This window comes from Dermacentor variabilis, chromosome 6 (assembly GCF_050947875.1).
Source record: "Dermacentor variabilis isolate Ectoservices chromosome 6, ASM5094787v1, whole genome shotgun sequence".
Taxonomy (NCBI): Eukaryota; Metazoa; Arthropoda; class Arachnida; order Ixodida; family Ixodidae; genus Dermacentor; species Dermacentor variabilis.
In genome coordinates this window covers 171984998-172012254 of record NC_134573.1, presented here as the reverse complement: position 1 = coordinate 172012254, position 27257 = coordinate 171984998, and the positions used below count along the sequence as shown (strand labels likewise).

At 44.9% G+C, this 27257-nt stretch overlaps 1 protein-coding gene across 6 annotated transcripts in view; it reads left to right on the top strand.

Moving 5' to 3' along the window:
- LOC142585777 (protein DOP1A) overlaps nucleotides 1-27257 on the top strand; it is a 67170-nt gene that overhangs the window by 14536 nt on the left and 25377 nt on the right. For all 6 annotated transcript variants that reach the window (XM_075696775.1, XM_075696778.1, XM_075696777.1 and 3 more), the window contains exons 6-20: nucleotides 2036-2225; nucleotides 2527-2657; nucleotides 3734-4043; nucleotides 4678-5083; nucleotides 8114-8383; nucleotides 9437-9630; nucleotides 10110-10349; nucleotides 11473-11573; nucleotides 12291-12723; nucleotides 12831-13874; nucleotides 14822-14981; nucleotides 17794-18007; nucleotides 18850-19081; nucleotides 21926-22111; nucleotides 25865-25990. In XM_075696775.1, coding sequence (XP_075552890.1) covers nucleotides 2036-2225; nucleotides 2527-2657; nucleotides 3734-4043; nucleotides 4678-5083; nucleotides 8114-8383; nucleotides 9437-9630; nucleotides 10110-10349; nucleotides 11473-11573; nucleotides 12291-12723; nucleotides 12831-13874; nucleotides 14822-14981; nucleotides 17794-18007; nucleotides 18850-19081; nucleotides 21926-22111; nucleotides 25865-25990 — 4237 coding nt within the window. The remainder of the gene's footprint in view (nucleotides 1-2035; nucleotides 2226-2526; nucleotides 2658-3733; nucleotides 4044-4677; nucleotides 5084-8113; nucleotides 8384-9436; nucleotides 9631-10109; nucleotides 10350-11472; nucleotides 11574-12290; nucleotides 12724-12830; nucleotides 13875-14821; nucleotides 14982-17793; nucleotides 18008-18849; nucleotides 19082-21925; nucleotides 22112-25864; nucleotides 25991-27257) is intronic.

Here is a 27257-nt window from a genome sequence, read left to right as displayed (position 1 = left end):
ACGCGAACGACTCAAGACACCCTAAGCGGTCTGCACGCACCAAACATTATTAAGCAGATGCCCCATTTCATTCCTGTCATCACTTTCCGCACTTCCATGACAAAAAAAAAAAAAAAAAAAAAGCTACAACCAAACTTGCCTTTATTATGTGTAGGCTTTATAATGGTTGTGGTCAACAACAAAAAAGGTGCCTTTCGATTCTTGTCTGCACTCGTGGGCACGCAACAAATCGCGAGCAGCAACGATAGCAGCCACGTTTACACTGATACGTTAGAAGTGCACCTTATTCATACGCCAATGCTTGTAACACAGCTAAGATATTCACCCACCCTTAGCGCAAACGTGCGGTATTATGATAGTAGTGAAGACAGATGTCGCAGTTTCCGCAGCATGCCCGCCATGCGTTTCTATGTCACTGGCAGCTAAGCGCGCCCATCTGTTTCTGTCCCCTCAAAGTGGACATGGCGATGTTATTGCCGCAAAATTGCCGCAAAATTGCCGCAAAATATTGATATTATTTATTACCGATAGAAACTGTTTTAATGCATGTAATGTACTCATGAGAAGAAGAAAAAAAATCGCGTTCGGCTTGCTCCGCCGGCCGCCATTTTTGTTTTGGTGTCCTGCACTGCATACAGCAGCAGCCGCCTATTTGTTGACCTGTTGACCTCCTGCAGCAAATGGCAGGTTGAAAAAAGTTTTTTGTTTGCGGGAAATTTTAACCCGTGTAATGATCGCACCCCTGAGTTTGTGTAAATTTTTTTGGACAAAAATGTGTGATCATTATGCGAGTAAATACGGTAATGAATTTGGAATTTGGAACTGGAATACTTTTACATTATTCTGACTATGCTATCTGCCAAGGTGATATTTAAAAAATTTTGTATACAGTTGAAATTCATGATAATGAAATTCTCGCGAAAACTATTTTCTTATCCCTGGCGAACGCCCAAAGGATTTAATCAATTTCATACCTCTTGACTATGAAATGTCGCTGTACTACAATCGTGCATCAACGAAATTTGTCGAAAATTAACCACGCGAATTACCTTCTTGCGCAAGGCTATCAGGCTCCAAAATCTGCTCAAATGCAATTGCTTCGCACTAAAATTTCGTAAAATACCACCATATTACACTTAAGTGAGCGCTGCCATTTTTGTTTAAAAAGCGCCAGAAGCAATTGTGTGAGCTGGAAACGCGTCATGGCTGCCATTTTCTTTGTTAATTGCCGCTTTAAAGCGTCACGGATGTTGCTACTGACATGATGATGGTTTTTGCACACCCAGTCAAGTGCGTAATGTGCACTTTCGTGAGAAAAATGCAGCAAAAGCAAGGAAATCCATGTTCCACCGATGTGGGATTGTTTATGGCACTTGAGATGGTGGCCGCAGCTTGTAGTGCCACACATCAGGCTTTGATTGAGTGATCGTCCAGGAACAGGCATCCCGTGCTTCAAGAACATTGGTTTTGGTGTCACTTAACATCGCCTGTGGATTCGGCGCTGGACATAGATTTGCACAAAAGTGCTGGACGCATCGGTGCCTACGGGTGACAGTGTGCCTTGGAGAAATACTGCTGTATGCGTGGAGCGCTGTTGCTCTGCATCTGTTGCCGAGTTACGCCAAATCTCCCAAAAGTGATCGTGTCTCCGAAAGCAGTTGATCGAGAATACTGCTCCACGGCAGTGCTGCCCCTACTGATCGATGCATGCGGTGCACTTTGTACTGTCGGCAGTGCGGTTCTATATCCTCAAGCAAAGCTTGCCAATATAGGCTAATGGAATTTTGACAGTAAATTTTCATTCTGCGACGCATTGCCTATCTGTGCTGTCTTGTTTCCTAATAATGAAATTCTTGTGAAAGCAAACCTTTTCACATTCCCCACCGATTTTGTTATTGCGAGGTTCTGCTGAAGTCTTGGAAGAGAACACCCCGTATAACTAACTCCGTGTAATCTGTCAAGTTTTTACATTCAGATTCCATTACTGTCTTCAAATATTGAGGCTTAGTGGTGACTTTTCTGCTCCCGTTGCCAGGCGGCTGTTTGCCTGGCTGTTTGGAAGTGATGGTTCGTCAACTGTCGGCATTGTGCCATCGCCCGAGTCTGCAGGATCGTCTGAGCCATCGTCCTCGCCTGTGCCCGACTCGCCAGAACCTGCACAGGCGACCTACTTTCATATGCATTCAAGTGCCCTCCTCTTGGAAGCCATTAAGTGCTTGTTCAGTGTAAGTGGATTGGTTATCAGTGTGCCTTCACCAACTTTGGGTGTATCTAACAGAACATGTGGGCTGATCCTGAAGGTAGTTCAGACAAACACAGCGTCTCAAGTACTAGCTGTCACAAGGGAAGAATGCAAGAAACTAGCATGAGATGCATGCACTAGATGCTTCAGAGGAAAGTAGTTATAAATAATATAGTTATGTTTATTGTATTACATGAAATTTCAATGTCTTGTTTCTTATATATAATATATATATTTCTGTGCATGTTTGCATCATGTTGGGCTTTGTTCTTGCATATTTGCAGCCTTCAACGTCCAGGTCGCCTGTTCTCAGCAGCAACTTTTCGGTGTTTTGGCCGTACAGGATTCTTGTCTCACTCATGGACAAGCCCGAAACGAATTTCATACTAGATGACATTCTAATTGACGTGTTCAGGTGAGATTTCCTTGCTTTATGCAAACTTCTAACATGCAAAACTTTCACTCTAGTACATGCTTATCTGCCAAGTAAGCTTATTGATGGTGCGTTATTGTCAGGAGGTAATTTATTGAACAAGAGATATTTTGTCTTTGTCGTGAGTGCCAAGTTTCTTATTTCTTTTTGGGCCCCTGAGCAGGTTGGTCCAGGGTAAACAAACAAACTTGATATGTAGGATAACCTGTAACAATCGTGTGTGTTTGAAATTTATTACATTTATATATGTCATAAAAACAACTGAAAACTTTAATGAAAGCCCGCCTTAGAGCTGCCTGCCTGAATATTAATCTAGCTTTGCGTGAGAGTTCTTCAGGCAAGAAATTCAAAATGTAAAAAAGAAAGAAAAAAACATATTTCAGGGCATAAATAAAAGCAGGTTATGTCCCCTTCTGTCATGAATAGTGGTGGTGGGCTCACGATAAGTGTGTCAAAGTTGCAATAATATAATTCCCAGTTATTGCAGACTCAATAAAGAAAGCCAAAGTAGTTGCATGATGGTTTGTATATTCCCTATTTAATTTTTGTAGCTTCAAAGTAATTAAATATTGCATTATTGCATTTTTTCATAAAGAGAATCGTCGCCAGCTCAAAGCACATGCGCGAGCTGAAAATTGGTCACAGGCATTACGAGAAGGAAAAAAAAAAAACTATTCTTTGTATGTTGCTGTGGAACACTGCACATCAGACATCCTGTCAAGCATGATATAGTGCCTTCACCAAGATGATCACATGTATCGGCACATTGAAGTTAAATTAAACCACACTGAGTACACAGAGGGTTCCATTAACCCATATTTCATGGTCCATGGTCTGTCTATTCCTGGCCACCACTGTCCAGAAATCGCAAAAGCACGTTGCAAACACAAATGTGTATACTGTAGTTGAAGGGGATGGGGTAATGAAGTCTAATGTGTTGTCAACCTTTGGGAAAAGGAGTAGAATATCCATTAAAACTTGAGCACGTAAAAATATGCTCAACAGTCTGATTGTGGCATGTGGTCCTAATTTCCTTTTTCTCTCGTGTGGAATGTCAGGTCCTTGTACATTGAGTGCAATCTGGGGACAGTGACCAAGTCCCATCAGGAAAAGCAGACCAACCGGAGCAACTTTGAGCTGATCAAGACTGCCAACCTGCTGTTCAGCTCCCTGGAGCCAAACTATCTCTGGGAGTATGTGCACAAGTGCTTCCAGAGTGCTTGCGAGAATGCATCGTCATCTGCCGCACGGGTGCCTCCCGTGGCTAAGTGCAGTGAGGGAAGCAAGGTGGTTCATGTTGGTGCCGGACAGCCATCGCTAATTGAAGTTTGTGTCCTGTCGGAGTTTCTCCTGGAAGTAATCTCATTGGTAAGAAGTTAAAAAAAAATTTACATTCTTGGGTTGAAACATGCTGTAGTGGGCCACTGCAGATAAATTTTGACCTCCTGGTGTTCATTAACGTGCACCTAAATCTAAGTACACTGGCGTTGTTGCAATTCGTCCCATCAAAATACAGCCGCTGTGGCCAGTATTAAACCCACTACGTCGAGCTCAGTAGCAGTTGAACACCATAGCTAGTGGGCTACCGCGGTGGGGTTCATTGGCAAAAACCGCAATGTCATCAATTTTGCAAGCTATTTCTCAAGTGGCATTGAAACAATACTGTTGTACAGACTGCTTGTTAGTGCCGCAGCATCTAGCTTATGGTCACTGATGATTCTGGATGTTATTTATGCATGCAGGTTTTTGTGGCATAAAGGAGAATGTATTCTCTGGTTTGGCTTAACAAAATCTGACAATCAGTGGGAAACTAAATAAATATACCTGATTTGTTCAGTTAGTCTGGGAATTCAGGTAATTATGGTTTGTCCACAAGGGATGCTACTAGTAACTTGTCTCTCACTAAAAAATTTGAACATCTATCTGAGATGTTTATCTGGTTTGTTCAATCTACCTGCTTGCTCCTTTTTTTTATGTTCACACAGATATCTTTTACTTCCAGGACACCTATGTGGAAACTGAGAACCTCCCAACACTCCTGCAGAAAGTCGCGAAAGATCTAGAGCGATACTGCAGCTTGCTCTCACCCGAGGAGCTTAATGGCGCTCTGCTTCTTTGCTCAAAGCTTCTTTCCAAGGTGCAGCCGACGACCATGCACCCCAACACTTCCTGCACAGAGCCTGCCTGCTCGCTCGCCGACTCTCACATTACCAGTCGCCAGCTGACCTCATTGGATAAGCAGTCGGCATCCTGTGAAGAGGAGCTCTCTCTAGCGAATCTAATTTCCAGCTGTACATCGTCCTTTCAGCACCTGTTCCTCCGCTTTGTTGAGCTCTGGGTGCTTGCTGACGCCGATGCCGTTCTGCGCCAGTTTGCCGCTGTGCTCCTCTCCAAGAGAGCAAAGAAAGGTGAGTGTAGGCTCTATATTGGGATTAGCTTTGGCTGCCAAAGCTATATCTGTGGACAGTCGACTTTAGTTAATTCGATCCTGATGGGACTGATGAAATAAAACAAATTAGCCTGTGGGTTGAATTAAAAATGCAGGAAAAACTTGAAACAAAATGCTGATTTATTTGGCAGTAGTTGCCTGATTCTAACATGCCCCCAAATCAAATGCACCCTTGCTTTCTATGTGTGTTAATTAAAGGGGCACTGAAACGCATCTTGAACATAGTAAGAAAAGGTTGGTCATTCGTAAAGGCGGCTGTAAACATGCGAGCCAAATATTACTGCACTGCGTGTAGGATGGAATTTACAGTATCATGTCATAAACGGCGAAAGATTGCTTGCTCTCACTTTGCATTGCTGTCGTGCAGTGTCATCGAAAGCAGCTGGACCCACCAATGCAATTGGCTGATTTCGTGATCATAAGAGCATCCTCAGTTATACATAATTGCTAATTTTGAGTTAAATAAATGATAAACAGATATGTCTGTCATCTCCGAAAGACAGAAAAACCATTTCGTTTTTGCCCTGTGCACAGCTGCATCAGCTGCACGTGGCCTCCGAAGTGGCGGTGGCATGCTGCATAACGTAATCTGCTGAAGCTGCCATGGCGTGCCGCGACGACTCCTTTCGCCACTGCAACACACAGCTTTTGGCCAGGACTTCTTTTGCTTTGCATTTTCCAGCATGGCAGCAGAGGCAAAAAGAGAGAAAAAGCCAAATATAGGTGCGATAACTCTACTCGGAGTTTAAGGATTAGAAAAATGTTTGTAGCATGAGGTTCACGAGATGACAGCCTTTGATAGTAATGCCACTCTGTGATTAGTTACAAAAGTGTTTCAGGGTCCCCTTAAGTAGAAAACTAATGTAGAACTAACGTTAAAGCTCCTAAAAAAAGTATAAATGTAATGCTCACTCGATCCTTTAGCAAGAAAATTGGGCTAATATGTGTTGCACAGTGACAGCCAGTTTTCTATAGTCACCTTCGCCGCAATACAGTTGTGTTATGCGGCAAAGCATAAGAACGTCACCAACGATGTTAACGGTTCAGTTTCTTGGAAAAAAATAGCGCGTATTAGAATTGGCTAAATAACCATAATCAGACATTGTGAGCTGCCTTCATTGCTTTAAAATCATCGGTCAGACCGAAAGTAGGCTTTTTCGACGGTATATGATGTGTTCAACACATTCACTCTCCGCTAAGCTCTGCCGAGGCAGATGGTGCCAGTGACTCGCCGTGGTTGCTTAGTGGTTTTGGTGTTGCGCTGCTAGGCACGAGGTTGCGAGAGCAAATCCCGGCCACTGCGGCCTTATTCGATGGGAGAAATGCAAAAACATCCGTGTACTTGGATTAAGAGGAAGCTTTAGCTCGAGCGCTCCTACCTAGATACATGTAAAAGAATTAGTTTTTCTCGGCAGCCACTACACCAAACACGACGAGGTTTGTTGCATTTAAAAGAAACATAAATCAATTTTTTACTAAAGATTGGCAAAGGGCAACTTTTCAGAAAACGAAACCATCAAGTTTTCAACTCCGTAATTTAGCAATGAAAAATAAAAAAAATGCATCACATAGTACATCTCAAGCGGACAAAATTAATGTTACACATTAATCTAAAAAAAAATTTGTAATGTGTAACTACAGCTTTTGCCAGAACCCTTGTACACAACATAAATAATTCACGTAAGACGTAAAATTACTTACAAATTTGTCCGCTTTCAATGATCTAATGGCTGCCGCTTACACAACCGCGATACCTGTTCTTGACGGAGAGCTATTAATTTGTAAACTTCGTGCTTCTATATTTTCGGACTTTCGAAATTCCACTTTCACCAGTCACTATAATTCTTCTCTCTCAAATGCAACAAATTTCAATAAAAACGGTCCAGGGATTATCTCGTAAGTATTCTTGTGTTTTACATGCTACGTCGGAGTTGGGCCCGAGCTAAAGCTTCCTCTTAAGGTGCACGTTAAAGAACCCCAGGTGGTCAAAATTAATCCGGAGTCTCCCACTATGGTGCACTTAATCATCAGATCGTGGTTTTGGCACGGGAAACCCCATAATTTAATTTTCTTTAACAGGTGCTACCAGTAAAGGGGTCGCTATTAGTCACTATAGGGGTGAGGCATGTGCGTGCTGACTGGTCAAGTTTGAATTAACCAGCAAAAGCCAATTTTAGCATCAATATAACGAAAGTTTGTACCCATAGAAATGCATATGTGGCAGCTGGGACCTTCGGTCTGGATCAAATTAATGGAGGTGTACTCTTGTTGGTTTTATGCAGCAAGTCCTTCAGAAATAATTAACATTGTTTACATGGTTAACATGTTTGGTTGATTCTGCATGCTTGCTCCTTTTAAACCACTTTATCAGGGGGAGTTATGTTGGCAGTGGGTATAAGGAGCTCAGATGCTGCAGTTTTTCTTAGATAGCAAAGCTAGTAGTAGTAGTAGTAGTAGTAGTAGTAGTAGTAGTAGTAGTAGTAGTAGTAGTAGTAGTAGTAGTACAGCAGCGACGGCGGGTGGCAGCGGCAGGCCTTGTTTGCAAAGGCACGCCATTGTTGGCATGAAGGCAAGATGTAGAGGACCATTATCTTGGAGCCACAACAACAATGTCCTGCAGTACTAACTTGCAGAAACCCTGTGAATGCAGCTGGAGAGCCTCTTATGACAGCTGTTGGTGTCATTCATAGATGTTGCACCAGTGTTCATTTTCCCCTGTGACCCCAACCTATGCCACAAAAGTAAGATTCGGTCAAATTAGCGGTACAAAGGAGCATGGTTAGGTAGACAGCACAGAGGAGAAAGTGTTTGGGGTAACGGGGAGTAGGGAGAGGATAGCATTTGCATCCGCCACAGAAGGGAACCACCCTGGCACAAGTTCTCATTTCACCACCAAGCACTGTTTCTTTCGTAGTCTTCTTTCTCTTTTCCCTCAAAGTCTTCTTCGTGCATACATCATCCTAGTCTTTATTTCTTTGGTTGATTGCAGATGACAGGGAGAAAGAATTGCATGGGCTGCTACAACAGTGTTTGCTCCAGGAAGAAGGTGGTGACCCATATCAAAGCATCGAGCTGCCGCAAGTGCCTCCCAGGCCAGTGGAGAACACAGAGGTTCCACAGATCAAGCTAGATGTGCAGCCTGGCTTTAGCAAGCTGAAGGGCACATATGCTACCCTTTGCCAGCTACTTGTGGAGCTGTCCTCATTCCCAGCATCTCTGGGTACAGTCAAGGCCATCTTCTTTGACGACGACTCTCCACGTGAGTTTTGTGAATGCAGAAGGTACATTGCAACTGTACACCTGTCATCAATAAACCAGGCATTACGCAAAAAAAAAGGCAATATCCGTGTTCAGTAAAGAACATTGGGTGTATGCCCTGCGAAGCGACGGCCACCAGACCCAGCTCCGGTCAGTCCAGAGGGCTCACGAAAGGGCGTAGGCTCATGGGCTTCCAGTCCCAACGTGGGTGCGGGCCTGCGACCCCTGCCGACCACTAAACCAAGAGTGGGTCAGGAGGGTTCCCTCAGAACTCAATGAAGTTATTTCCTCGTCTTCCTCAATGCCTTTTTATATCACCTGAAACTGACGACTGCATTTCAGTCTTCACATGCAAATGTTGCGGCACATTGGTTGATTTCAGCTTGTCAGTCTGAATATGCCAGAAACCTTGCTTTCTTTTTTCCCCTTGCAGAATGTTTGGCTTGCATAGTTTTGTTCACAACTGTACATGTTCATTGATCACAGGTGTACATGTTGAGCTTTGACATCATAGGCAATTGGAATGTTGCTTCGTAGAAAAAGCTACCTGTTTTTTTGCTATTGTGGCATAGTTGGCTAGTATTTGCTACTGAACATAAATGTTAAACAAAAGGTCAGAGAATTCTAAGGCACATATTTTTGTGATGCAGCTGTTGGGACATTTTATCTTCTGACCCTGCATGTTCAATGGAACTTGCTTTGTGTGGTTTGAGTGGCCTGTACTTCCCTCGGTAGCACTGGTGCTTGGTATTCAATACACTACACTGACTAGACATACTTGACACTGCAGACATGGTGCCTTAGCACCGTGCTTTGCTCATGCTGATGTGCTCAGTTCTTTTTCTGCATTGGGGTCCACACAAAGTAGCGTACTGCCATTAACCTCTTGCTTGATTAGCTCATGTAATCATGGCTTTTGCATTGGTTGTTGCAGTTAATTACTTGATTTTGCATTTTTCTCTTATTCATTTCTACTTGGTCTTAGTGCAAGCACTGCATCATAAATAAGAGTAAAATCTCAAATGTGGCCCCTGGTTATGGTGCTTGTGTGCAGATAGCCCAGATGAAGAGTTCCTCCCTGTCTGGCTGCGGCAGTTGCTAATGCTGTCCTGCTTCGTGGAAGACCGTGACCTTCTGCTGCAGACCCTTGCCACGGTGCTAGATTTGCTGGGCCTTGCCAGAACAGCAGCCGTGGCCCTGGAGCCATCTTTGCGTGATGGAAGCCGCATGCTTTCTCCAGGCAGCCAGGTGTGCTACTACACCATGTTGATAATTTCAATCTTGTCATTATCTGCCAATTCTTTAATGGCAGTTACGGCACTGCTATATTGAAATTTTCAAGGTCAGCGCACCTGGAGAGCTTTACCAAGAAGGGAAGAGCCTCCTGCTTCATGTCACATTAGAGGGAAAGGCCACGATAGGGCTGCCTAAAGGAATTGGGAAAGGGGAGACGGACCTACTGTCACCTCGCTTCCCTGTCATTATAAATGTTGCCTCCTTACTTGTACTGTTAGACGAGACTCATGGCTGCAGCTCCCTTGTACCTGTTCCCAATTCTACACGGTGGGATAGTAAACAAAAAATCAACTCTTGCTCCTAGTGGTTTCATTTCTTTTGGGAAAGGGTTACATCCAAGAAAGATTGCAGCGCTGTGTACAGCCTGCAAGCTCCTTTGGCAGGTCTGGATTGAGAAATGCCACTTTCGCCTCCCTGCACAATTTTTACAGGCCACTCTAGCTATGGTGGTCGTGCCAATGGTGCGACCCGGAGACTTGCGTGTGATTCTTGAACGGACACACTTTGTGGGCCTGGCGGCGAGCCGCCTCTGGGGCTTGCTGGAGCCAGGAGCCAGTGACCTGCACCTCCGAGCTGTGGAACTGTTGCAGCTCCTGAACAACCTGACGCCTGAGCAGGACGGTTCCTGTGAGGATGTCCTGTGCCGGGCACTGGCCAGTGAGAATGACCAGGTATGCCATGGCCAATGTTAGGAGAGGGAAGCCACTTCGGCTGTTACTTCTCTGGAATGCCAGCGGAGTGCAGGCCGTGTGCTTTCAAGTCAACCAAAAGTCCAGACTGTGTGTGTACAGAGAACTAAGTGCAAGAAGCCACGTCACACTGTCTAGCACTTTGCCCCACCCACACCTGTATTCCAATGCGGCTATCCTTCTTTCTGCACCCCTTAGAAAACCACCACTTATGGTTCTTTTTTTTCTCTTTCCTATCCTGCTTCTCACTTTATCCCACTGGCTCTGCCTAACTTCTTTGAAAACTATTCCAGTATGTTTTTATTCCAAATCTGCCATTATTAACCTTTAACATAATTAACTTAATTAACCCTTTGTGATAGTCAAAATGGCTGGGGCCATGGGGTCATGGCGACTGCCCGAATGGGCTGTGCTCGAGCCATTTTGACTTATCCCAAAGGGCTAATCGTGAATTTGGAATAAAAACAGATAGGAATAGTTTTGTTATTCCACCAATGTGTTGTGTACTGTAGGACTGACCATAATGGTTGCCCCTTGCTTGAAGTACTTTCTCGGTGCTCATACTTTGCTTGTTTCTTTGTGATGCAGTCAGAAGCAGCATAGTTTTCTGAGAAAGACATCAGTTTAAAACTGGCTGATGAGGGCTTCTTTTTTTCAATTGTTTATTTTTTCTATCATAGGGGTGAGGGCACAATGATAAACAGGGAGCTGCTCGAGCAATTTCAATGCTGTTGGTGCAACTGGAAATATTCAACAGCTGGCTTTTGTAAACACACTGTGGTGGCTCTCTGGTTGTGCTATTTACCGGTAAATACAAGGTTTTGTGATTGATTCTCGGCTGCCACCGCTTTATTCATATTGGTGGAGTTACAAAAACTCTTCATAACATCGTGTAGTCAAGATTAAACCAGAGGTTTTTGCTATAATACCTCTCACAGCCATTTTCTGTTACTTCAGAATGCTTCAATCAATCAATCGATCAGTTCCTGTAACTATTGTAAAGGAATGACAACACAAGCTCACTCGCAGCACATGGGTAGATTGTTCACTTTCTCTGCGTATCCAATCTAGTGCTAATTTTTTTTACATTTTAAAATTTTTGTAGGAGCAGACAGATGCCCAGAAGAGGTTTGCCATCCTCTGGCATCTGAGCAGAGACCTCAAGTTCAAGTCTACTCCGTCAAACCTTGTTCGTCCATTTGACAGGTAGGGTTCTTTGTACATCCTTCTGTAACCAGTACGAGTGTGGGCCCCTAGCTGGCTTGAACCTGGTACCACTGACTTTCTAGAAGATTTGCCATGTCGTCTGAGCTATCCTGGGGGCTAGCAGGCAAATGAGAAATGCCATATTTGAATAAATATCTTATAGCCCTTGTGTTACTTTGGTGCATGAAGACCCATCAATCAGTCAGAAGAATTCAAGAGTCAAAATCAAATCCAAATCAAATCAAATCTAGAGCCCACCAGTACAGCATCTCTTCCCATTGCCCTTGTGCTGCTTCAGGATGTTAAACCCATTCAATCAGTCAATCATTGAATTAATCAATACAGATAGAAGTTCACTAGGTGGTTTAAATGATTCTGGAGTGCTCTCAGCTGTGGCATCTGTTAGAGCCCTTTGTTGCTTTAGGAAGCTCAAACTACTAAATCAGTCAATAAATCAGTTGCTTCCTGAAATAACCGGGGTGGCTTAGTGGCTACAGCATTGCAATGCTAAACACCAGGTTGTGGATTCGGTTGCTGGCTGCAGTGGTTGCATTTTGATGGGGGCAAAATGCAGTAGCAGTTGTGTAGCATGCTTTGGGTGCACTTAAGGAACGCCAGGTGTTTGAAATCAATGATTGAGCATCTCTCCTAGCCCACTGCAGGTTTGGAAACTACCACAATTAGGTTTTGATTGCTTCCTGATAATTTCTGCACCAGGTGCCTGTTCCAGATGCTGCACAGCCTGAGTAGGCCTTCTGGAATGCAGAGGGCAGCAGCCCAGGTCTGGCTGAATCACTCGCTCATGCGGGGGGACTTGGCTCGGCTGTTGGAGCCTGCCATGATGGTGCTTCTGCACCCAGACACTGCTCGAATCTCGGTGCAGCACGTGAGCGTGCAGGCAGGAGCTGCCACCACACCTGCAGCGGTGACCGCAGATGCCACCCCGGTAACCACCCGTGACGACACCAATTCGGAGGGCCGAATCTTCGCCATCAGCAGCGTTGGTGGAAATGTCATTTACCACGTGGACAAGTCCAAGGTGACAGCTCTCACTGCTGGCAACACTAGCGTTGTCCCGCCTTTGCACCCCGAGAGGAAAGTGCTGGCACTGACTTCCATCGTTGGACCTGAGAAGGGAAACGGTTCAAAGGTCAGCATCAACCTGTTGTTGCATTGCCACACAGTTTGACTTCTTCCTGTTTTCAGTATGGTGATTTCCAGTGGACTGTAAAATGAATTGTTACTTTATTATTGCAGGTTGTGACTCGCAGCTCAAATGTAGACATGGAATTTCCCCCAGCACTCGAGTCTTTGCATCAGATGTCATTGTTCATCAATCCATTCGGTTCACTGACCTCACTGTCAAGCGACTGTGGTCTAGACTCTTACAGCTACGACCCTCCCGATCTCTCCAATGCCACGCGCATTGATGGTGCTGCCCTCCGCAAGAGTTCGTTCGATGAGTCGGATGAGCCAAGCACCAAGGAGGACCTCCCACACAATGTGGTGCGCTCTATACTCGACGAGATTCTTGACCTCGCTACTTCATCAGAACACAAGGAGCCCCTAGACACCACTGCCCAGAACTTTTTCGGCGAAGATGCAACTCGACTGGATGCCACTTCCAACACTCCTTCGGGGCAAATCACTTCCCATCCCCTTCACACGCACCTCTTGCTGTATTGCCAAGTATTCGATTCGCAAAAGACTCTGTATGCACTCACAGTGTTAAAGACAATTATAGAGTCAAACCCTCGCGTGGCACTGTGCAGTATGGCAACCACAAGCGTGAGCAGCTCGCTGTCACAGCGCGGTGCACAGCTGCAGACTTTGCTCGCTCGTCATCGCAAGTCCGTATTTGGCAACAACTTTCACGGCGAGCTGGCACCAGAGGCACTGTCAGGCTACCGCAGCAGCATGTTTCTGGAGGTGCTAGTATCAGCCTGCCTGTACTTCGTACGGAGTTACTACCCAAGTCTGCCACAGACACACTTAACACCTGCAGAGCTCTCTGGAAACCGGGATGTGCGGTTGCTCTGTTGTGAGCTGTTGCGGCTGGTTTTCTCGGAGCTCGTTGCAGTTGTGCGGGACAGTGGCCGCAGTTTTGCCGTATACCTCAATGACCTGCTCACTCGATGCAAAGTTCAGAAGGCTCTTCTGCACTGCCTTGTAGCATCTGTGTACAGCTTCGAGAAACCATATTCGGAAAACGACAACGCTCTGACAGTTCGCATCATTGAGTTCAATGAGAAGATATCCAATGGCGAGGGATTGGCAGAGGATTTTCAGGAAACTTTCCAGGTTGGTGGTGCTCAAACTGGTTAGCATGCGCAATGGAAACCTTTGTGGTAAATATAGTATTAGGATGTGTGCACAAATGGCCTTTTCTATACCTTTGCCAAGGAAGCCTTCCTTGGCAAAGGTATAGTGTGTAGTTATTTGGGTTCCTGTATTCGTATTTCCTTGTGGTTCAGTTCAATTTAGAGCCATCGTTTCTGTGCCTCCAAGTTGCTCTCAATGTGCGCACATTATACTTTCTACAAGTTATCGCATAATTGTGAACAATATGCACAGACGTGTCTTAAGTCAGTAGTAATTGCTTCTAAATAGCATGTTGAAAAGGTGTCAGGTCTGACATTGTAAACAGCAGTGCTAAGCGATGTATTTATGATAGGAATCAGTAAAATTTATTTTTAATCTACCAACTAATTTTGCTTTACAACACAAGGTCAAAAACATAATGTCAGTCTGACAGTCTGTCTTCCTCAGTATTGTGCTTTGTTGTTGCAGCTTTAGCCTTGCTTTTTGAGGATTGAGACTTCAGCTATATCTACATGAAGTAAAAAATAAGTTAAAAATTTGTTCCAAGTTTATTTGAAGGGAACAACCTAGGCACCGTATAAGAATGTTGAGGCTACTTCTGTTTTGTACAGTAAAAGAATTCAGGACAAGGGGGAGACATGGATTATCAGTGGGAGAACTAGGGGAGCTTCGGCCTGGAGCCAGCATTTTCACAAAGGGACTTAATAATATAATAATAACCTTTATTTTTTCCATCAACGTGATGGGGGAGATAGGAAAAAAAAGCTGAAACAGACTTGTCTTGGTCAGGTTCTTGTTTAACTGTTAATCTGGTTGAGGCTTTCCTTGTTTGTCTGTTAGTAACATAAGAGAAGGGTTAGTACTGAATAAAGAATAGTGCTGTGCTCAGCATTTCTTCTTGTGAGGTTTTTCTTTACCTGTTCCAGGTTTACTTGCTTCAGTTGATTGCAGCCCTTATTGTGTTTGAGGAGAGAGTCACTTCCCAGATTGGAGACGACGGTCATCCAGGTCACAAGCCAGCCAATGAGAAGGCAGCACCTAAGATGCGGTTTCAGCCACAGATGTCCACACTGCGATACCAGCACAGTGCGTCCTTTGTCTTGAACTTGAAGCCAGTTTTGCAGACAATTTTAGAAGGCATGCATGTAATGTCATTAGCAGCTAACAAATAAAGACTTAACTAGAATTTAAAGGGGCCCTGAAACACTTTTTTAACTAATAACAGAACAAATAAAGACTTAACTAGAATTTAAAGGGGCCCTGAAACACTTTTTTAACTAATAACAGAATGGCTTCACTATTAAAGTATGTCGTCCTGCAAATCTCATGCCGCAAACATTCTTCAAATTCAACTGTAAGTCAAGTTACGCACCCGTACTTGGCCTTCTCTTTTTCGGCTCCGCTAGCACACTGGAAGCTACATAGCGGAGAAGCCAAGAGGGCAAAGCCCCGCCAATAGTTGGGTGTCGCAGCTGCAAAAGGGCTCGTCGCAGCACTTCGTGGTGGCTGTGGTAGACTATTATGCGGCAAGCCACTGCCATCTTGGTGGCCATGCGCAGCTGACGCAGCTATGCACAGTGCAAAGATGAAATTTTTGAGATGGCAGACATATGCAGTGAACTCTCAAGACGAACTCGGTTAAGCCGAATTCTCACATATAATGAAAACATGGGAACGTTTGGTTTTCCATACTCAATGCAAAAAAAAAAAAAGCTTAAAATGGAATTGCCTCAGACTTGCTGTTGGGTTAAGACGAATATTCGGAGTGACCGCCACCGCTACTGATCCTGCCGGCTAGGGTGCCTTGATGCGCTGTGCCCGGGGGTGCATGCATCAAGGCACCCAACTGGAGGCCTGCGGCGCAGATCACCCATGGACGGAGGTGAAATTGGGGAGAAACAAAAAGATGCATGAACGTAGGTGATGTGCAAGCGTATGGGTACTGTAGCACGCACGAAGCTATCAGCCCTTGGTGTGCCTGGACTGTCCGCATCGCAGGTCGTTTTCAAGACGGGGCTTGCGTGACCGTGCCATACACAGCAGCCGCCTGAGTAGAACGCCTCTTTTATTTGCTTACTAAATTGACAAGCATTGTGTCAGCGCGCACAGGAAAACATGAACACATCACACTTCATGACTTCATGAGGAATCGCAAGGCAGCAAGTGAAGTAACTTTCGCGCTGTCTGTCGTTTCAATGCAAACTGAGCGACGAGAACACAGCATACACAAAGCTACGAGCTATCATCGGCCCACCTAGACTGTGCCCTCAAAGCAGATCACTTTAAAAATAAAGCCCGTGTGACTGCATGCGACAAAACTGTGCGCTTCCCCATCCCATTTTCCTCCTTTGCGCGCACGAGATCGAGCCGCCATCGTCGATTCACCGTTGCACGCTTTCGCTTACACACACAGCGTACAGTGCGCGAGGACGATGTAATCTCTAGACGAACCCGGTCCAAAGCCTGTAGCAACTGCCCGAGGAGGTCAACCCAGTGTGCCTATGCCTATCTTCCTCCTCCGCAACGCTTCGCCTCATTTCTTCTTCCCCACTTCGCTCAATGTGACCTAGGCTTTCCTCTGCATTGCATTGCTTTGCCGCTTGCTCACCGCGCTCCTTCGTACTTATGCTAGCTTGGAGCCCGCACCGATGGCCTGTGAGGCTGCAGATGCCTGCTTGAACTCCCTAGTGAACTTTTTCTAGCAGCACGATGGCAGAGAAAGATTTTTAAGGTCATTAGGTGAGATGACATGCAAGACAGTTTTTATTAAGTTCAGCTAAATAAATGCTTTTTTGTCATTTTCTCCCGGTTGCAAGTCTGCAGATGCCTGCTTGAACTCCCTAGTGAACTTTTTCTAGCAGCACAATGGCAGAGAAAGATTTTTAAGGTCATTAGGTGAGATGACATGCCATACATTGGACTCGATGAAACCAAGCAACAGTACCACTTGAAGACAGTTTTCTATTAAGTTCAGCTAAATAAATGCTTTTTATGTCATTTTCTCCCGGTTGCAAGTCTGCAGATGCCTGCTTGAACTCCCTAGTGAACTTTTTCTAGCAGCACAATGGCAGAGAAAGATTTTTAAGGTCATATTAGGTGAGATGACATGCCATACATTGGACTCGATGAAACCAAGCAACAGTACCACTTGAAGACTTTTCTATTAAGTTTTTTAAGGTCATTAGGTGAGATGACATGCCATACATTGGACTCGATGAAACCAAGCAACAGTACCACTTGAAGACTTTTCTATTAAGTTCAGCTAAATAAATGCTTTTTATGTTGTTTTCTCCCGGCTGCAAGTCTGCTTCATTTACTGCTTTGAAGTAAGGTATTCGGAAGCACCTGGTCACATTGCCAATTCTTCTCGTAAGATGAACTTCTGATAAGACAAATTTTTATGGTCCCTTCGAGTTCATCTTTAAGGGAGTCTACTGTACATTTTATCATTTAACTCAGAATTAGCAATTATGTATTACTGAGAATGCTCTCGTCATGAAATCTGCCAATAGCAGTGGGTCTAGTTGCTTTCGATGACGCTGCATGATGGCACTGCGGAAGCAAGTGCAAGTGAGCTTTTGCTGTTTTTCCATGAAATTGTAATTTCCTTGCTGCATGCTGTAGTGCAGCAATATTTGGCTCCCATGTTCACAGCAGCTTCTACAGATCGGCAACGTTTTCTTACTATATTCAAAAAGTGTTTCAGATCCCCTTTTAACTACTAGTTATGGCTTGCAATGTCGGCGTTGTTTCAGCTGTGTGGCATGGTTTGAGGCCTTCACCCTCTTTGTACATGCAGTACAAAATCATGCTATTAAGCTGTTACTGGTAAAGTGTGCTTGACTTTTTACTTTCCTGCTTGCCTATTGGTCCATGATAATGTATGCTTTCCGTGCAGATGTGCCGATCCCTTGTCAGGCCATGTTTGGCACTGCTCTGCTGACCGCCATGCGGCAGCAGCACAAGGCCCATTTGCACGCCCACTGGATGAGCCTGGTGATGTGTGCGCTGCCGTATGCGGGCAAGTCTCTTACCCAGCTGGTGCTTTCTGTGGCCAGCCAGGTGTGCTCCAACCTGGAGGTGGCTGTGGCTGCACCATGCGCTGCCACCAGGTCAGGCAGCAGTTGTACTGCACGCTCTGCAATTGTAGGTCACTAACTGCGTCGTCTGTAGCTGGACATTGCTGTCATTGGTGCTTATTCGTCATCATCATCATCATTTCATTTTATTTTATGGAACCAATGCAACAAAACATGATTGGACCTTTGTTGCGGTAATGTACAGTGCCAGTTGTAAAACTTGCATTTGCTTCAGCACTGTAGAGTGCATTCTCCTGACCCGCCGTGGTTGCTCAGTGGCTATGGTGTTGGGCTGCTGAGCACGAGGTCGTGGGATCGAATCCCGGCCACGGCGGCCGCATTTCGATGGGGGCGAAATGCGAAACCACCCGTGTACTTAGATTTAGGTGCTCGTTAAAGAACTCCAGGTGGTACCTCCACTACGGCGTGCCTCATAATCAGAAAGTGGTTTTGGCACGTAAAACACCAAATATTATGCATTCTCCTGCTTTGGCATCCAAGATTCTCTTCACGCAAGCCTAACTTGGTTAGCCTGTGTGAACTGCTTTTTCTACCTCAGGCAGACAGTGTATCACTTTACAGCTAATGGAAAACATTGACTTTGTTTATGTGAAGCTATTGATTCAGTACTGGGTAAAACGTAGTATCAGTTTCGTCTGCTTTAAGCTCTCCAAAATATAATTTCTTACAAAATGACTGTTCTTGTAGCGCTCTCGAATCACAATAACTTTCCCTTTTCTTTTAAATGGAACAAATTGTTACTCAAATCTGTTCTATCATTGCAATTGAGCGTATTTCTGGATTTTGCATGCGTTTGACTGAAGCAGGCTGTGAGAATAAACATCCTTCGAAGCTACACCCAAGCTTAAACGCAGTGCCATGGAACTGGAGAACATGTCCACCTACCCGCCTGACTACCTCACTCTGCTTGTGGAGGGGCTGACTCTGCTGTGCCACTACTGCCTGCTGGACAGCGCCGCACCTGCGGCTGTGACTCCTGTCACCCAGCAGCCACCTCCGGCCCCGCAGGCGCTTGCTTCCAGCGCCAATGTATCGCAGATCATTTACAACCTTATCCATGTGTTCTCCAACACTGACCCACGCAAGGTAATGCGGGTGTTCTACGCAGCCTCTCATTATCTGAGTGCACAATGTACCATAACTGTTGTACCTAGAAGGATCAATCAGTGTCTTCATGAGGAGGTCTCGCACCTACTCCCCATCTTCTTAAATGACTACTGTTTGACTGCCAGTTGCTGGCATAATTTTATCTAAAGCATGATGCATTAAGGAGGGGGCAAATGGTGGCAAGCTGGTAATATGCGAGTCTATATTTACTTGTAGCAATACAGCATATGCACACATGCATGTGACGCCAGAAAATTTGCCACATATTTCTCAGGCTTCTGACTTCTCCACAAGAAAAGAAAGGAAATTGTAATGATCACTGCAGCGCTCTCTTGGACAGAATGTGTTTTGTTCGTGGGTTCAAATAACAGCAAATTGCATAATGCCTGCAGCTGCCCAAGAAGGCAGTTGAACCTTTTCATTCAAGAGTTGAGAGATGAAGGAGGCAAGTCAAATGGAGACAAATTTAGGAGTACAGTTGTCTGTGTGCTAGCAATTATGATGAAAGCTGTTTTGGCGAACTTTAGTCATGAATTATACTTTGGGGAAGGAGGTATAAAGGAGTCCAGGGCCCCTATGATGTCTTCGGTAGTAATTTTGGCCCGGTGGATCGTCGTCCGCCGTGCCCCAGGACTGTACCCCCCCCCCCCTCCTGGAAAGGATCATCTCCTACTGTGCTACTGAGGACACTGAAAGAAAAAAAAGCTCATCTGTATTAGTAGTGACTAGAAAGGGTACCGTCTAGCCCAACAGCAGACGTTAAAGCAATGAACGGGGCTAGTTGGTGGACTACGTGCTACATACTTCTGCGTCCTGCCCCTTATGTTCGTCAGTGTAACACTAAGTGCAATATAATCATGAGCAAACGTTAGTTGTGACACTTATACCATACAAAAGAAGGGTACTCTTTTGGAGAGAGCAGGCTTAGTAAGCCACGAAAGAGAATGAAGACAAAAGATGGCGATGCTAGCCCGGAAGTTCCCACACCAGCTTGCTGTGACATGGATTTTGGTGTCTTCTTGGACCTAGATAATTTTTTTGTCTGCAAAGGACTACACTGCATTATAAAGGAGCCAAAGACTGGACTTAGCAAGTATGGTTAACCTTACTGCACCACAATAAGCGAGGCTAGGTCTACTTGGTAACAATACAGAATATGCACACATGCATGCACACATGCACTTCATTGCATGTGCGATGCCAGAAAATTTGCCACATATTTTTCTGGCTTCTGACTTCATCGCAAAAAAAGAAAGAAACTTATCCCTGCAGTGCTCTCTTGGACAGAATGTGTTTGCTCGTGTACAAATAATGGCAAATTGCATAATGCCTGCAACTCCCCGAGGAGGCAATATGTTGGAATCCATTACGTCACATTGACATAACAGCACTGGGGTTTCAGTGCGAATTTTACAAAAAATTGAAGATTGGCCTTCTTTTTCTCATCTATATCCAACCTCTTTGAAATTAATGAAAATAGTTTGAATGAATATGCTGTCAGTCTAAGCTGATTTGTTGTTTCTCTTCAGTGTCCTCTTAAAGGCCAATTGCAATGAAATTTTGACTACTTAAAGACTTGTTTCAGCTACTGTAGGCAGTCAACTCGTGTTACAACAGACCCTGATAAGCCGTCAAAAAATGTCCGCTTTATCAGAAGTCCATAATATCCAAACACCTCAGTTCCAAAACTTTTGTTGCGAAGAAACGACTGTTTCACCCAAAAGGCGAAGCATCGATTGCGATAGCAAATTAAGCAAAATAAGCATGGGAGCACAGCGAGTGAATTGACCTTCATGCTGTCTCTCGCTTCAACGTGAACTAAACATCAAAAGCATGGTGCATGCAACGCTATCGGCACTGAGTGTACTTTGTCCACATTGCAGATTGCTTTCAAGATATGGCGTTTGCGCAGCCGAGAACTTTGTCCATATCTCAGTTTGCTTTCAGTATACTGCGGCTGCACCGTGAGCTGCATCAGCCAGAGTAGACCTCCCTTCCCACCTCCCGCGCGTGCGATATTGAGCCGGGATTGTCGTCTGACCCTCACAAGTCAGTTGTTAGCCCGTGTTGACACGGCAAGAGTATGTTTTATACGCCCGATTTTTTGAAAAAGAATGCTGCTAATTTCATCTGCTGTAGCCGATAGTTCGTTGCAGCGCGCTCATTGCATTAATACAATACTTCATTGCATTAATACAATAGGTAGAACAAACTAAGGCCAGAACATGGTCCATTTTATCTGAAAGTCTGTAGTATGTGGGTCTGTTGTAAAGAGCGTAGACTGCATGCATAAAGCGTCTCCACCAAAAAATGCCACCATTATCGCTGCCAGAAGTAATGTGCGACTCAGGAACTCCTGGCTCCTTGGCGTGAGCTCCGTTATTAGTTTAGTCTAGACATGGCTGCCCGCAGCACACTGAGAAGTGACATGCTGGGATGTATGTCATATCCGCTAACCACCAGATGCACTTGCCGTCTGCTTAGGTGCTGTTTAAAAGCTGCTCTATTATGAAATTTTTACACTTGTCGGTCCTGCAGCTTCGCCAAGATTGTTTAGTAGTATGCGCTGCTCAGGTATCACCAATTTAGTCAAATTCTAATTTTGTTGCTGTTGGCCTTTAAGGACCCACCCTTCCTCTTCCTTTCTTTTTTTATTACGGAGCTCCTGTGTACTAGAATTCCTTATGCAAACTTTCGCTGCAAACTTTCGCTGTTTAATGAAGTCGGGAAGAAGAATCTCTTCAATGTCACAAAATGGTGTTGAAGAATCATTTCAGCCTGACCACTTGCACAGTTTCAGCTGCTGTCCCTGTGGCTTTGTAGGATCTGCATTCCCGCGAGAGTGGTGGCAGTCTGGACCCCATCCTTTCGACGCGCCGGAGCCTGCTGAGCAACCTGCCTCGCCTGCTGGCTGCCCTCGTGTCCGTTTGGGAGGCTGTCTCTCGAGAGAAGGACCCACCTCAACAGGGACCCAAGTTGGCACAGCTGTGGGTCATGGGTGCACCCAAGGTGAGGACCATCAGCGTATTCGAGGCCTCCTTTAGATGAGCACTGCGAGTGTGATAAAGTGAAGCTTTATACAGTGTTTACTTGAATCTAGGCCAGCCCTGATTCTAAGCCAACCTCCGAATTCCCGAAGCCAGAAGAAAAAGACATACCTCGAATGTAGGCCAAACAAAAAAGTGAGGACAGCATTCACAAAATAAAAACAGTATTTATTTAATATGAACATGCCGAACTCACTCTACGTTATCATCGCTGCTAGCCTCGTTGCTATTGCCCAGACAATAAGCACGCTTGCAGACTCGCACCCATGCATGCGCAGACAGTGCAACACCGCTCGCACACATAGATACGTGGCGCGATCTCGGTGAAGGGCTCCTCTCGGTTATCGCATGCTTATTTGCCTTATCAATGTCATCTCCTTGTTGTGGCACACGTAAGAAGCGTCCCCCATTGCCTCCTCCAACATCGCACATTTTTCTCCTCCACGCTGAAGTCCCACCCAGCTTGAACGTTTGACGATGCCTCTGCGGCTAGCACAACTTTTCGTTTGAAAGTGGCGCTATAGTGGTATGGCCTGTTTGACGCCATTACGAGAATGCCACGCTATAGACCACACTGCACACTATGACACAGGTCAAAATAGCGACATTGCTTGTCAGGTTTGCCAGGTCTTTGGGAGAAAAAGTAGCCAATAAAGTTGCCAACTGCGACAAAAGCTTTAATTGGTAGCCAAGAAAAGTAGCCATGGTTCATCAAACAATTGTCAAGTTTTGATGCGAGAACAAAAAGGCAAAAAAGACTTGGTTTCCTGCTGCAATGATGACAAACAAAAATAACAACAAAACAAATGTTATATTTTTTGCCATTTATCATAATGACCAATTGATGTTCTTTGATAATTTCTGCCATACACTTGCGTGCTTTGCTCATAGCCGCAGTGGTGTCTCCAGTTTCAGTAGTCACAGCGGTGTCTCCAGATTCAGTACATAAACTCGCTACATGCCTACCTTGCACCACTATGACTTCAATTCAAACGTTCCCATGCAAACTGTATGACGTCACACACGTTCTACTCTCCTCGGTGTGCAGTTGCATAGTCACATGGACATTGGTATCTGTAGTGTTATGGCTGTCATGATGCGTTTTCGGTCGTTGCAGCGTGACCATCGCCAGGGGTGATAGTGGGACACCAGCTATTGCTTCTGTTTATGAAGGGCGCGGAAGCATTGCCTTTAAGGTTGGTTAATTCCTGTTACTCAGAGGGAGCTGCTTGGTCTGGTTCAATTATCTGTCCGTGACAGTTCAGGACTGCCTGAAGCGCCGATTTCAGCCAATGAACGTTGCATATGAAGCATTTCGGGCAGTCTGGGACAGACCAGGATGACAAGTTGAAGAGGCCCGCTTACCATATGGCATCTGTCATGTATTTTCAACTCCTGAATTTTCTTCCTGAAGACACAAAAGTATGGCCGTCATGATATGGCTTTTGGGGCTGTTGCTTCGACGGGGCCGTCGGGAGGAGTGTGTTTCGGACACTACCTACACCAATTTCCACCACCAAAAGTAGCCAGAAAGTAGTCAAGTCGCCAAGCACAATTTTCAGTTGCCAGGAGCCTCTAAAACTAGCCAACTTGGCGAGATCTCAGAAACTGGCAACCCTGTCACTTGTGTACTTCAGTTGACTACTGGCGCAGCTAATAGCAGCTGCGGTACTGACTTTTCTAGATGGCGCTATCTATGCATCATATTTATCATTTTCAATTACAAACTGGCATGTTTTTTTTAATCCTCGAATCAAAGGTTGAATTCCAATGGCAGATCACGAGCGCTCGGCCGGATCACGGAGCGCATCGTTCAGACTGAGATAGCTCTCTTCAAATCTGTGAATGGAATGTGTGCGCTTCTGCGGGGGCACTTCGTACAGAGAAATCAAGTGAGAGGGTGCTAGGCTAGAAGTTGATCGGGTAGGCCGCCTCACTATCACGTCATCTGGATCATCCCCGCATTCTGTGCGTTTTTCTTCCATGTCGAAAGAATCATCACTGGACTTGGGAACTTATAGTGTCCGAGTCGGAACTGTCACTATCCAGGAGCAGAAACAGAAATGCACGGCACAACCATGTTTTTCATCTTGTCCATAGCTGCCAGTGACCGAAAACAGGCCGCTGTGACAGGAAGCAGAAACGGGTAAAGAAAATACGTCATGTGGACTTCCGGTCAAATCTGCTGATTTCGGCAGAGCAAATATTTTTGCTCCGTAGAGTGATGCGAAATCTGTGGCTGGTCCCAATCAGCCATTGGAACACACAGCCCATGCTCTCATTCTGCTGTTGTGTGGGAATGCGCAACTTTCATGCGTCCCCTGATATGTTATCTCGCATAGCTCCCGTCTCCTGTAATCCAGCTTCACCGTGTGGCTTTACTGCGGCGGTCAGTATGCTTGCAGGGTAGTACGAGAGATGGCGCGAGTGTTGCTCTGTTAACGCCAGCTAACGGCGGGGTTACTTGGGCGCAAAAAGGAGATGGCTCTTCCTCTTTGGCTCGGGGTTGGCAAGCAGTGCGAACGTTCTGTGCGTGCGCCGATCCATGCTTCTGCGATACAGTCTCGCGAGGCCTACCCCGGAATAGATGAACACGATCGTTCAAACTCAGCACAACCAGGTGTTGGCGTCCAGCATGGGGCAAACATATTCGCTCGTTATCCGGTCGCGGTGAGTTGGACTTCCGCAATTTGTCGCGCGGCCATCTGCATGTTTTGTGCACAGCAACTTGGCTAGCAGGCATTAGTTTATGAAAGGTGCAATAAATGCCCTTGTGATACTACTGTGTTGTTGTTCCTTTGTCCCAAGAGCACGGGTGAGGACCCCACGATTGGAATAGGATTGCTCCATACAGAGCAGAAAAACTTGGATCGAGATGTACCATTGGAATTCAACATAAGCCAACCCTAGAGTTTAGTATATGATTATTTGAAGAAACTTATCGGCCTAGATTCGAATGAACATGGTAAGCGCATTTTCCAAGTCGAAGGTCCTGCGATAGCATATGGTTGCCATGTTTCATTCAACATCTTTTGAAAGAACATTACTAGTGTCACCCTGATTGATTTACATGTTTGCACCCATGTGTGCACGTGCATGCTAGGTTGCATGTGTGTGTGTGACATTTTTTATCTTGAGATTCCATGCTTTCATTATACAAGTTCGTTTTAAAGAATTTATCTTGCATGTTAATCTGGTCCTAACAGAGCTATGTCGCATGTTCTCAGCTTGCGTTGCACGGTGCACTGGCGAAGTGGCTACTCTAGACATTTACCTAGACAGTTCAATTGCTGCAGTCATTAAAAGAATATCAAGCACAGTGTGGCCACTCACAAGCGTGCTTAAATTTTCATTTTGTTAAGGCAACTTCACCTTATTTTCATTTGTGAAATTCACAGGTATGCTACTTCTTATAAAAATTGGGTAGCATGATTGTACTAAAATATATTTTAGTGACCATTAACGATAGCATTTCCCTTTAGGCACTAGTTCTGTTACTATGATAGACCACCGCTTAACTGCTCCATGCATTACATGAGCTGCTCGTCCACTTGCTGTGCATTCTTGTGGTCTCTATATATTAAACAAAAGGTATTTGCCATACTTCCATGATTGAGTTCACTCCAGTGGGCATAGCTGCAACCTCATTGTAGACTTTGTAAGCATTTCATGAATGCATTGTGCATTTCTGAAGTTGTTTTTTGTTCACTGGCAGGTTGTGAAGCAGCACATCTTGAGCTTCCTGAGCCCCATCTCCATGACCTATGGTTCCAACTTTATGGCGGCTGTTGCCGTTGTCTGGTACGAGCGGCGAAAGAAGAACACATGTGTTCAGCGCAAGGTATATTATTCGTGGGGGCTTTCTTCATGCTTTAGGCCTTTTGTACTTAATTGCTTTTAGCAACTATCATGCAAAGCATTAGCCTCTGCAAAAGAGCTTTGCTCGCCCACTATGAACACGTTTTTTTATGCTAAAGGACGTCGCACTGCAAGCGTGATACATGCCAGAAGTTCTTGGCCTGCTACTCTAGTTAAAGTTTGACATATTAAGATGCACCATAGTGTCATTGGACAACCAGTCATATTTATCCTTTATCAGAAATCACCTTGCACATCGTGAAGGAGTTAAATTTAAACCAGGGAGGTTGAAGTACTTCAAAATCAATTCTATTTTTGCGGCTGCCCTGGCACTTCAGATAGCCTGTTCCACTCAGCAATACTGCTTCTTTCAAAAAAGGAAAGTAATGAAGGGAGAAGGAATCGGCAGACGGATTTGTTCAAGGCTGGTATTCAGACTTTCAAGCTGTGATAACTTCACTTTGAAACGTTCTAGGTTTCTATGGGGTTTGACATTTAACTGAATGTGCTTGGTTTTTTTTGCAAGACGGTCTCTTATGTACAACTGATGCTGGTTCCCCAGTGATGAGATCATCCTTGCGCACAAAGTATGTGGGGCTTTGTCCCACATGTGACGAGGTCTCAGGACTTTGCGATTGAGGGGCGTTCTCTCATCGCAGAGTCTGAGGGGAAGCAGTGTTGGCTGTACCACACATTTTAAGGCCCATGCTACAGGATCTTGGTATCTAGTCTAATGTGAATGGTGCACAGGGACTTTTAATCAAAATCGAATTTCCCTACTGCAATCAGCAGACTTCTGCTTGTGCAAATGAAATGGTCACCATAGCGAAATTCGATCTCCATCGGGCTCAATTGCAATGAACTGTGCGATGTGACACCTGTGTTGTAGGCAATTTGCTGGGAAAATAGAAATTTACTAGGAAAACTTAGGAAGACCCATTTTTGTCTTGAATAAACTAATTCTGATTCTGACTTCTGGCAGAGGTCAGCTGACAAAGTGTGCATACTGAAGAGCTCTGCTGTGCAGCAGTACAAAATATTTGGAAGGCAAGCTGTTGAGTCAAATATTTTGGCAATATTTCAGGCGCTGTGTACACATTTACGCACACCAAGTTATTGCATCAACAGCAAAAGCATTGATGAAAATAAAAATATCTAGATTGTGTTGCATACATATTGAAACACTTCTAATTGGAATAGTGCTGCAAGTTTGAATAAAAAGCGCAGAATGTTTTAGTAAAATGAGTGAG